This window comes from Stegostoma tigrinum, chromosome 25 (assembly GCF_030684315.1).
Source record: "Stegostoma tigrinum isolate sSteTig4 chromosome 25, sSteTig4.hap1, whole genome shotgun sequence".
In the NCBI taxonomy this organism is placed as follows: Eukaryota; Metazoa; Chordata; class Chondrichthyes; order Orectolobiformes; family Stegostomatidae; genus Stegostoma; species Stegostoma tigrinum.
In genome coordinates this window covers 39,228,741-39,241,637 of record NC_081378.1, presented here as the reverse complement: position 1 = coordinate 39,241,637, position 12,897 = coordinate 39,228,741, and the positions used below count along the sequence as shown (strand labels likewise).

The window sequence follows — 12,897 nt, the reverse complement described above, 5'->3', positions numbered from 1 at the left end:
AATTTAAATGGATACTATCAGAAAATACCAGGCTCAGGGGAATTTCCCATCAGCATCTTCAATTTCCTAGGCATATCCTTCGGAATCTGCAACAATGGGAATTCTGCAGGGTCCTCAAGCTCAACTCTTATCTACTGGAATAACGATTGCCTGACCATTGGAAAATCCAGGCTCTGCACATTCATTTACTTATTAAAAGAAACATTAATGGACCATGTCCACATACTGTAAATCCACATCGGCTCCCTCAAAAGTCATATCAACTACTTCCTACTAAGTTGTAAAATATATTACTTTTCCCTGTAATACCTACAGGGCAGGTAGAGACAGAATTTAATTCAAATTTGGTTTATTATTCTCTTCCTTTACTTTTCTCAAGAAATGGAAACTTCACAACATGGATGCCACTGATCACATGATGCCAGTTGAACACAACTTCTGGGAAGTTCTGACTGGCAGCAACCGGCAGATATGAGTTTACATCAGCTCCCTGAACTATGACACTCCTTGCATTTCAAGTACATTCCAGTCAAGTCAACAGAAGGATTTCTTGTGCATCAGCCAGTTCTTCACAAAGGAGGCCATTGAAACCCATTTATACTTGTCTTAATGCAATTGTCTACACAGTTTTCTGCTACTAACAACCAGTAGCATCTGACAAAGAAACATCGTAGCCACTTCAGTTCTGCTGAAGAGTCACTTAGCTCAAAAGTCTGCTTTCTCTTCACAGATACTGCCAGAGCTGCTGATTTTCTCCAGCAAGTTCTGTTTTCATATCAAAACCACATCATTGGGTGAATGTCCCCACCTGCAGATTCAATCACATGGCTGAAACTACTATTTTGTTCAAACTACATTTACCAGTACATCTTTGGCTTTTGTCCATGAGCTTACTTGTTACAGGAATTAACTCTCAGCTTGACTAAATACCTGCCTCTGATCTCCACATCTCACAAAAGTCTGATTTCTGCATAAAGGTCAGAGATATGCTTGCAATTTATAGTTTACAATTAGACCCTCAACAGCAATTTGACTGTGTCTAAGTTCCTATTGCTGTGCTCAATCAATTGAAAGAACCTTAACTGGATTTTCACTTCTTGGATTCTCTAACTCACAAGAACTGACCCAGATATCTTTCAGTGTGAGTAATTTGTAGTTTATAACTTCACTCCGTTACTTTCTGTTATTTCGTTCTTGAATGTATTCTATGTGAATGTGTGTGGTGAACTCTTCTCCCAGGTTTTGAATGCAAGAATAGCCACTTTTTATTTCAACCCCTAAGCATTTGTTAAGAGTTGTTTTAAATGGGACTTCAGACAAAGTTTGGAGGCACACACCACTGTCTATTTTTAAAAAAGAAAAGAACTGAAACAAAAATGATCGCCTGTTATAGAAAGAAGTAATAACAGTTCAATTCATAACTCCTCCTTGTCTGTCACAGACCAAATAATGCTACCATTTTTCAAATTATTAGTACTGTAAAGATTTTCAAATATTTGATTTGAAAGTTATCCAAAATAAATAGCATAATTTTCCAAAGTCACTCAGTAGTGAAAATTAAAAATTAATTTCCAATGTCACATGCTGAAACAATGCTGCAGTTCATCTCATGTTTACTAGTAATTGTAAATTTATAATCAATTCATGTTAAATACATAAAGGAAATTTAATATAGACAATAATTTGTAGCACTTGGCCTTTTAGAAAATGTATTGGAATAAGAAAAAGAAGCAGGATAAAAAAATGCATTACATAATGGGCAGACCCTTCCCAATCCCTGAACAATGTAGCATTGGAGAGTCAGTTGGTAAATTATGCAAGATCAGCAAAATGAGACTATTGGTATTGAGAAAAAAATAGTTTCATTCTGCAACCAAGTTTTAAACCATAAGAAAAGAGGGCATTCATCAACATTTCAGTAATACCTTATGGATATGTGATTTCCTATTCTCCACAGATAGAAATTGGACAGTGGCAAATCCTGACAATCCATGCAAGTCAGAGTGAGTTCTTGGTATCTCCATCTGTGTTGTTCCTCCAGGGGCACTGGCTTGGACGGCAGACACCAACATCTTAGGGCACACTGCAGGGGCAGCAAGCACCTCACCAATGATAGTTGGCATCAGACGAGTACTGGCCTTCCCATATCATCGTGGCACATCTCCCACCCACTTGCAATACAGTTCTGTGATTTAATGCTACTTATTCGAATACACCAGCATCTTTGATTGTAATGTTGCTGTCACAAGGTTGTGAACCTTTGGTATTATCTATTACAGAAGACAGTGGAAATCCTGGCTTTGAATATGTTTTAAGGTAGGGATTGATAGATTTCTAATGACCAGTGGCATATAGGATTGGTAAAAGGCATCGAAATGCTCAATAAGCCATGATTATATTGAATGATAGACTCGATGGGCTGAACAGCCTGGTTCTGTTACAATGTTCCTCTGACAAGCAATCATCTCATGGATTGAGTTAGGGTATATTTCAGGGCTACTCTTACATGTTAAAAAAATACTGTAGATGATGGAAATCCAAAACCAAAATAGAAATAATGCAGAAATTGAGGCAGCATCTGTGGAGAGAAAGCAGAGTCAAAACTTTGAGTCCAAGAGGGGCCAATGGACTTATTTCTCTCTCCACATATGCTGCCAGGCCTGCTGAGGTTTTCGAACAACTTCTGTTTTTGTTCCAGGACTACCCATTAATGAGTTTACACTCATTCACTTTGCACCTGCTTGGATTCACATAGCCCCTTTGCCCTGCCTTTTTTGTGCATTGTTCCCTCGGCCAGAGCTTAAAGGCTCACAGTACTTGTGTCTTGTCTTCACTTTTAACACAAGACATGTTGCTGTACAGCACATTGTAATGTGCACTGATGCTGCAAGCCTATTGCAAATGCTTCAACCAAATGGCCATGTCTCAAAGTCTAAGAGAAACAATCATGAATCAAGCTAGGCTTCAGTCAGAGCTTTCTGGCACAGTCGACTAGTGGTCTAGGGGCTTGGACATGGTCAGTTGGCAGTTTTGGATTGTCAGTGTCAGAGAGTCTGTACCACTACAGTCCAGACAGTGAGCCTGGTTAGTCCTGCAGGTCCACTGCAGTTCAGCCACAATCCAGCGATGCGATTGTCAGTCAGAAAGCTGCACAGAGATCAGTCAGGAACCCAGTCACTCATCAGTCAGACCATCTGCCCCAGTTGGCCATGTTTGTGGGCCACTATCAGTCCTTGGGGTCAGCTCAATGAAGGTCAAGAGGCATCAGGAGCCACTGCTGTGATACAGAAGTTGGGGGTGTCTTTTGTGGTGATTGGAGGCAGTATGCTGGGTTGTAGTGGGGCAATGATTGTGAAGGGAGGCAATTCATTACATAAGGGTGTGAGATGGCAGTGCCCTAAAAAAAGTCATACAGCACAAAACAGACCCTTCAATCTAACATCGTCCATGCCAGCCAGGTCTCCTAAACTGACCTCACCCCATTTGCCTGCATTTGGACCATATCTTCCTAAATTTCTACCATTCACGGACATGTCCAAAAGTCTTTTAAATGTTGGAATCGTATTCGCCTCTACCACTTCTTCTGGCAGTTTGCTTCACCACCCTTAGTGTGAAAAAGCTGGCCCTCAGATCGCTTTTAAAACTTGCCCCTCTCGCCTTAAACCATGCCCACAAGTTCTGAACTCCCCTACTGTGGGAAAAGACCTTGGCTAGTCACCTTATCTTTCATGTGATTTTATAAAGCTCCATAAGATCAACCCTCAAACTTCTTTGCTCTGGGGAAAAAAGTTCCAGCCAATCTAGCATCTTCCTCAGTGGTTTAGGGTATATTTCAGGCAATCAATCCAATCTGGCAACATCATTGTAAATCTTCTCTGCACCCTTTCCAGTTTAATAATATCCTTCCTATAGAAGGGTAACCAGAATTATACACAGTACTCCAAAAGTGGCCTCATTAATGCCTTGTCCAACCGTAACTTGATGTCCTAGTTCCTATACTCAATGGTTTTACCAAATGAAGGCAAGCTTGCCAAATGTCTTTTTCACCATCCTGGCTATCTGTGATGCCACATTTAAGGAGCTCTGTACCTACACCTCTTGATATCTCTGTTTGATGACACTCCCCTGGGCCCTACCATTAACTGTGTAATTCCTGCCCTGGTTTACTTTACCAAAATGCAACACCTTGTATTTATCTAAATTAAACTCATCTGCTACTCCTTGGCTCATTGGCCTAGCTGATCCAAATCTTGTTGTACTCTTAGGCAACTTTCTTCACTGTCCACTCTCCCACCAATTAGTGTCATCTGCAAACTTACTAACCATGCCTCTTATATTCCCATCTGTCAGGCAGGGGCTCAGGGAAGATGTGTTGGGAGACTGAGTTATAATTAAAAGATGTGTGTGAAAGCTCAGTACCAACAAACTCAACAAATGCGAGGAAGAAAAAAAAGAGACTCAAGGGAGCCACGAGTTACCCGCTTGAGCCTGTGACCCGCTCCGTCAAACATGAACTGTGTGCCTTCCATACTCCAGTGTATCACATATGTGCATTGGAAGTGAAAATTGGCAATGTGGAATTGACAGGGTAAGTGCTTTCTTCCTGTTTGAGCGCACGGACAGTATTTCTGAGTGATGTAATGACCATCGAGGGGCATGTTCATTAATCAGGCACTTATAAAGCACAGGTCAAACACATCTGTAATCATGGCTCCCTGCATGTGAAATACATGCTGTGTCCAACTGTGTGGGCTAAAAAACCCTGGGCACAAGCAATTCTGACAGGGCATTGCAGATCGATCATAAGCATCCCTGTTAATTAGAAGTGGTCATAGGTGATCCTGAATTCTTGGCTGTTGGTCACAATTCACAAAGACAAACCAATATCTCACAGGCTGCACATGAGCATAGGGATGATTCCTTCTCACCTTAAACTAAGTACTTGACAACATGTTCTTAGGTACAGTGATGCTTTTCCTAGGTGATGTGGAGCTGTGGTTAGAGGACCATGTGAAAGATTTCATTAATCCTATCACACTTTCAAACTCCTACCACATTTTTGCAACAGGGTTGGTGTTGTGTATGTTGGAATAAGGCCCACTATGTCAAAAGGTCCATATACAGACATCCCATGGCCCTCTTTGTCACAGTCTTCCACATCCCACTGTATCAAGGATTCTGCTACACTATAGGAACAAAATGCTGGAATCTGTATTGAAAACAACAAATGCTGGAGATCACAGCTGGTCAGACAGTATCCATGAAGGATAGTTCAGATTAAGTGATCGGAATGTGAGAGTGGCAGAACAATGGTGTGCCTAACTGCCGGACTTGAAAGAGAAGACAATCCCACTGGGGCAGGGAGAGGGGAGAGAGGACATGGTGACAGGGAATGTAACAAGTAAAGCGACGTGTCTAACTGCCAGTTACACTGTCATCTGTGTCTGACATGAGTACTGTCTACATACATTATTAAGGACTTATTCTGTTTATGATGTTCCCCACACAGATTCACTGGAACCGAGACCAATGAATGCAGGCACAGTAGGGGTCATTGTCACTGTAACCACGGTGCAATGAAGGCACACAGAAATTGAGGAGGACAATACACCAGTAAACCCAAGACCAACAGCAATCTACAATGACTGCCCAAGAGCCTCTACATGAAAGCATCCCACTGAAGGTCACAATGCTATGCTACCACAGATTGAGGATGTCCTGGGAACACCGTGGCAGAACTATGCCAACTGCTGGAAGTAGAGCCTGTGACCTGAAGGTCAGCAAGGAGACAGCTGCACTTAACAGTAATGTAACTTCCGAATTCCAAAGATCCACCTGGGACCTGTGTGGGATTTCTCAAATCTCAACCCACAAATGGATCAAAGGCTGTTAGTGATTCAACTTGTGCCAGATCACATCACTTCACATCATTTCCCTGCAAGAAGGTGAGTGCTGCAACCTGGACAGCAGGCTTTACCAACATGAGCTTTCCCTTAAGTCCCAGTGATAGGTCCTACACATGCTGTGTCACGAGTACCAGCCACATCATTATGCAGCTGAATTCCTCAACAGAAAAGTGTTCCATTCCATCAACGTACAAATCATCATTGGTACACCATCTTAGACATCTGTGCCAACTACCCAGGGAGCTACTGTGAAGCGTTGAGAGCTCTCATGTTCCTGCTTCGTCTCAAAAGCTGGCTGCCCTTATAAGATTAGGTGCTCTGAAACAAGAGCTACCCCCTAACTGATGCTATCGAGATACAACAGTGGCCCATTCTTCCTTAACTGCCATCATGGTGTAGACAAGATGCCCCTGAAAATGAGATTCCAATGTTTGAATCAGTCTGAGAAAGCCCTGAATACAATCTTGATAGAGTGTGCCACACAATTCTTGTATGATGAACCCTTCCAATTTGAGTAAACAAAGAGGGGATCTGATAGATGCCAAAGAGCTGGAACAGCAGCAGTAGTCTCTTGAGGAGGAAGATGAGAACACTGAGCAAGAGGAACATCACTTTTGTCATGGTAGAATGGTGCAGCATCAAATGCAGAAATCCAAGCAAGACATAATTCTCTAATAGGTATTATTTGGGTGGTGAAGATCCACTGACTATATATTTTTGCTCAAAAGGCACAAAGTGCTTGTTTGTTCTCAGAAAGAAATGCAGCTTTGTTGTCAAATTTTTCTTCAGTTTTGTTGTTTTTCAATAAAAGTTAATGTTTTCAAATGTTTGAACATTTCTTTCCAACATGCAATTCTCCCATACTGAACAATAAAAAGATGCTCACCATGTTGGGGTGAATTAAGAAAAGTGTAGCACTTCCTAAGACAGGCTTTTAACATGGTCAATCACTAAGTATAACCTGTGTAGCTCGATCCTTGTAGCTGCAGTTACAATGATAATTGATCAGACAAATGATGTAAAATAGCAATACGTTTATGAATGTGAACTCCTATGTGCAATGAAATGTTACCGGTGCCACCTGAAGTTGTTCCTTCTCATTCCTCTTCCACTGTGTGCACAGTGAAGGGCTATTCCTGGCTGGCACCATTGCCCTGGTGCACAACTGGGCTTTAGTTATGGTGCTGGCCGTGGAAATGCTGGAAGGTCCTGGCTGTGGCAAGTACTTTGCCTCTGGTGAGTGCACAATAGCATAGGTATGGTGCCACCAAGGTCATGTTGCATATAGAATGAGATGAGCAGCGAGGGTTAAATGAGAACTGACTCAGAAAACTCAGTCGAGCTCAGAGAGAAATCCACCGTAAAGTCCCTGAAATTAACACTTGGCCACATTTTGGTAAAATTTAGCCAACGCAGTATGCAGAACATAAACACATTATTAAAAACCAAAAGAATTGCAGATGCTCTAAATCAGGAACGAAAACAAAGCTTCTGGAGAAGCTCAGCAGGCCTGGCAGGATGTGTGGAGGAGAAAAAAACACATTATTGACCCCACAGTCATGCTGTATGTAGCATAAAAATGAAATCTCTTCCCATTCTATTTACCTCATCTCAATCTTTCACTTCATTTTTCTGTTCTCCCAGTTTTTGCAATTTTGTCTCATTATCTCTTGAAAATATCTAAATTATTTGCATATTAACCATTTCCTGTGGTAGCAAGTTCTACAACGTACACTGCCTGAATGAAGAAATTTCTTTTTGCTTTGTTATCAAATAATCATTTTCTGCTTGTGGATTCTAGATTTGGTTTCTCCTACATGTGGAAAGTTTATTCCCAAATTTAACCTGGTCAATTCAGTTATTATCTTAAAGACCTCTTGTCAAGATTCTAAAAATCTTCCCTTTTCTGAAGGAAAATGCCCCAACCTGGTAACTGCAATCTTTCAATCTGATGCTGTCTCTGCAATGTTTTCCACGCTTTCTAAAATTCTTTACCTTTCGTTCAGTGCTTTTTAAAATGTTTTTAATTGCTTTGCTGACATGCAATACTGCTTTTAATGATTTGTTCACCAGTACCTCTTGATCCCTTTGTTTTATATAGTTTCTTACCTTATAGATATTTAGGTGTTGTTTCTGCTTTGCCTATTAAAATGCATCACCTCACATTTTGTTAAAAGTTCAACTGACACTTTACTATATCAGTTTGCAAATTTTATAGTGGTTTTGTTCCATTTGCTAATGGAATGTGAATATTTTATTGTTGATCTCTAATAGCGCTTGAAAAACTGTTGCTGAGCTGCCCTCTTGAGCTGTTGCAGATCTGTCGGGGTGGGTACATCCACAGTGCCGTTAGGAAGGGAGTTCCAGGATTTCAATTAGTGACTGTTTTGAGGCCATTCATTTGTCCTTAAAATGGTAATGGTTATGTGTTTATAATATGCTGTAGAAACAGTCTTTGTGAATTAACATAGTGCATGGTGTAGATGGTACTCATTGAGGCCACTGTGTGTTGGTGGTGAAGGAAGTGAATGTTGAAGATGGTGAATATGATGTCAATCCAGTGGGATGTTTTGTCTTGTATGGCATCAAGCTTCCTGAATGTTGGAACTACACACTCTTGCCAGGCTTCAGGGAGATGGGTGATGAGTTGTTTATAGCATAATTCCTAGCTCTTGATCTGCTCTGTAGACATAGTATTTACATATTTGGTCCATTTCAGTTTCTTGTCCATGGTAACCATTAGGATGTGAATTGGATTCCCATTGTCTCTAGGGATCCTTGATGCCACATTTGATCAAATTCTCCCTTCATGTCAAATTATAGAATCCTAGAATCCCTACAGTGTGGAAAGAGGCCATTCAGCCCTTCAAGTCGGCACTGACCCTCTGACAGCATCCCACCCAGACCAAGCCCCAACCACGCACACTATCCCCGTAATGCCACATTTTAGCATGGCTAATCAACCTAACCTGGACACTCCTGGACTCAATGGGCAACTTGGTATGGCTAATCCACCTAACCCGCACATCTTTGGACTGTGGGAGGAAACCAGTGTAGCAAAGGAAACCCACACAGACACTGGAAGAACATGCAAAATCCGCACAGATAGTCACCCAAGGCTGGAATCAAACCCAGATCCCCAGCACTGTGAGACAGTAGAGATAAACATGAATCACTATGCAGTGCATAAATGTAGTCATTCAGGTCGAGGACAGGAGACTGTCATGTCCTTGGGTTATTGGTGGAGATTCAGGCTGTCAGGTGTCAGTGCAGGCTGGGGTCAGTTGTCTTGTGACTGGGGTCAGTGGTGATTTGGAGATTAAGATTAGTGTTATAGTTAGCCAGGAGTTCAGTAGGTTTTAATTCCTCTCACTTTTCCTGGCTAACTATTCAGATCAGTAAGTCATAACCATCTGAAGTCTCCAAGTTTAACCTGGAGTTTGGGTTGTTTTTTAAAGATTCCAGATGATTGGCATTTGCCAATTGGACGTTTCCATTGGAGTCAATTTCATTAGGGCTTCTGCATAATCCTAACATGCAATACCAGTCCATGGATACAACAGATATGTTATTATCAGCAAATTTAGGCTAGTTAAATAATTAATGAACATTATAAATAATCCACACAATATGAACAAACTACCATTAGCACTCCAGGAGACTTTCAATCTGATCTCTGAAGCATATTTGTTTTAAGTCATGATTCTGGAAAAACTGACCTACATATTTTAAAATCTCTTTACAAAAATAGACCAACAACCACAGTTTGAAGTCCAGACTCTTAAATAAAATTATGCAATATACCTTTCAATACACTACCTAGCAGCCTTCCTGGATTAGCAAATTTACTATCCATTTATCTATATTCCCATGCAGTTATAGTAAGCCTATCACATAATGAATTATCAATTTACATGAATAAAGAAATAAATCACAGAATAAATCAACCAGTTCTTTTCTCCAGTTCAAGACAGGCACATGAAATGTTAGAAACAAATCTTATTAAAATTATTTATCTCTTTAACAAAATATGCATTTTTGGTTTACTGTAGCAGGAAGTGATTCACAGAGTATTGCTATTACTCTATCTTAATTGTTGATCATGGACTCAGACAGGCCAAAGGTAGTTTATATAAATCATGCAAAGAATCCGAATGCAGAAATCTCCAGTTACTTACTTGGATCCGACTTAGAAAATGTATCTCTGTCCAAAAGATTCCTGTGGAGGAACAAAATTTGTCATTAAGCAGGAGTTAATGTTTAATATTTAAATTGTAAGAAAAATATGCGACAGCCTTGACAGATTTCCTGCCATGGCTTGAAATACATGTAATTGCAATGCCATGTCAAATTATTGCCTTGATAAATTTGAACTCAGCATTTGCCATGGACAAGATTTACCAGCTGTCAGACAAGCTACAAGACAGACCTCCATTTAAAAGCTCATCATTGCACTATGTGATCAAAGACATTTGCACACAATCCCTACATTGCTTCACAAAACATTTCTTTTCTCAACACTAGCCTGAGTGAGATTTCTGAGATTAGGAAAATTGATATATATATAACAGTTTGCCTAAATTAGAGATTTCAAGCATTCAGGCAAAATAAAATATTTGGAACTTATATGTAAAAACAAAAGTCAAACAGAATAGTCTTGTCTAAAGACCATTAAATGCGTATTTAATGAGGTACAAAGAGTGACCTAGCATTATGCCCACGAATATGGGCTACAACGAGCAGGCTAGTTGTTCAGGTAGATCTGTAAAAAGGGATTGATAATCTCGTTGAACCTAATTTTTCTGATTGTCAGAAAGTCCTGTACAAAACAGTCAATTAATAAGCAACTGGAAATGTAACATTATAGGGTGGACAGTGCTTGACTTTCTCCATCTGCTTGTATTATGTGCTCAAATCTACAATCTTCCTAATATCGCAGTAAAAGTGATTCAGCTCAGCAAATACTGACAGCAAGAAATTCTGCTCTCCTACAAAGGCAACTTCAATAATTAGGACAAAGAAAAGCTGCTGAAAACTCCTGTCGCAAACAAATAATTGACAGGTGGTATAAAAGATCTGGCCAATCCATTTCCTCTGATTACCTTCAATTATATAGAATTTCCAAACAATTGGCCTGCACATTGGAACACAACTGTTATGTGTTCATTATTTTGGAATAAGTGCATGGTAATGGTATCAATTGGCATTAACATATAATTCATATAAATGTATTTTTTTCTTAATAAGCATTGCAATTCCAATGAAAGGAATGTTTAACTAATAAAAAAGGCTGGGTATCTCTTGAAGATCACATTCCTCTATTCACATCCTAAGACTTTGGCTGCACGAATCCTTCAATGATTACATTAATTGCCTACTACCTCATGTGAACATCTACTATTTATTAGAAGTAGCACAAATTACAAACTGTCAAGTATCAAGTATTTAGTTTTTATTTCTTGACCTAGAAATATTTTGATTGGAAATGAGTACAATACTCTTTGAAATAGCAGATTATGATTTTAATCAATCATGCCAGCTGGAATGATCTAAAACAAAACGGAATTACAAAAAATTAAAAACCAAAAGAACTGCAGATGCTGTAAATCAGGAACAAAAAACAGAAGTAAAAACCAAAAGAAATGTGGATGCTGTTAATCAGGAACAAAAACAAAGTTGCTGGAAACAGCTCAGCAGGTCTGGCAGCATTTGTGAAGGAGAAAACAGAATTAACGTTTCGGGTCCGGTGACCCTTCCTCAGAACAGCTGGAAAAATATTGGTTTATATGCAGAAAATAGGCAGGGGTTGGGGTAGGGAGTAAATGATAGGATAGAGCCCAAAGAGAGAGAAGAGCAGTTGGACAGACAAAGGAGTTGATAACGATCTGTCTAGCAGTGTGAATATCTGTTAGTGGGACTGTTAGTGACTAACAATACATGGTGTGTAACAGCAAGCTACGTGATTACAAGGTCTGGTGTGTAGGTTAGGGGGCTAGGACAAGGGAAAGTTGAGGCCCTAAAAGTATTGAACTCAATACTGAGTCCAGAGGGCTGCAGGATCCCCAAGTGGAAAATGAGGCATCAAAAGTATGTAATTTGCCTTTTGTTTGTTTCATGTTATGGTTATTCCATTTTAATTGTGTTAATTGTTGTTCACAATCCTTAGAATACACATTCATGCCAGATTTTATTTAAAGTGCTGATAAAACACAAGGATTGTTCTTGATAGTAATCCTGTTTTCTCTTTTAATTCCTGTTTCAATCCCATTGTTACAGTACTGAAATTCACCAGTCAAACCTGTATTCGTGAATCACCTCAGAGAATGTTTTCATAAGCTTGTCAGAATTTTTGTGAAGCAACGATGGCCATCATGTTCAAAATTTCAGCTTTTGCCACAGTTAGTGTTTCAGCAGTAGCTTAATTCAAAAATCTATTTCTCAATCCTGGCCAATCTCAAAAGTAAAGTGCGAACTGGTGATTAAAAAAAATGGGCCACTTAAATCAAATTTAGTCACAGTTGAATATAATTAAGAACATGGTAGGAAATAATGGACTACATTGTCCTTCGGGAGCTTGTTTTGCAAGTTCAGACCACTTGACAGCTAACAATTGTCATGTGCAAATTTGTCTGGGACAAGACAGTTGTCATATCCAGCAGCTTGTAAGAAGCAAGTCATTGCAGGAGGAGTGGCAATGCAGAGACATACAGGGCACAGGGCTGGCAGTCAATGGACAGTTCCTTCAGGTTTTGTTTTGAAACATCAAATGCAGACTTCTTTTAAAAATCAGTTAGATTTATTACCACATTTAAATTGCAATACAAAAATATTTATTGTCACATTTTTCACCTCATGATGATAATTTCACCATTGGAAAAATACAGTAATGAGTGAGATTATCATTGGAGGACAGATCCCTATGCTGAATTAATCCCTGCATCTGAAACACATCTACATTATGGTACCTAATAGCGACATTTGCAAGAGTGAA

General features: G+C 39.7%; 1 protein-coding gene across 2 annotated transcripts in view; it reads right to left on the bottom strand.

Annotated features, from left to right (window-relative positions):
• LOC125463244 (copine-8) overlaps positions 1 to 12,897 on the bottom strand; it is a 300,826-nt gene that overhangs the window by 227,280 nt on the left and 60,649 nt on the right. For both annotated transcript variants that reach the window (XM_059654654.1, XM_048554261.2), the window contains exon 2: positions 10,085 to 10,125. In XM_059654654.1, coding sequence (XP_059510637.1) covers positions 10,085 to 10,125 — 41 coding nt within the window. The remainder of the gene's footprint in view (positions 1 to 10,084; positions 10,126 to 12,897) is intronic.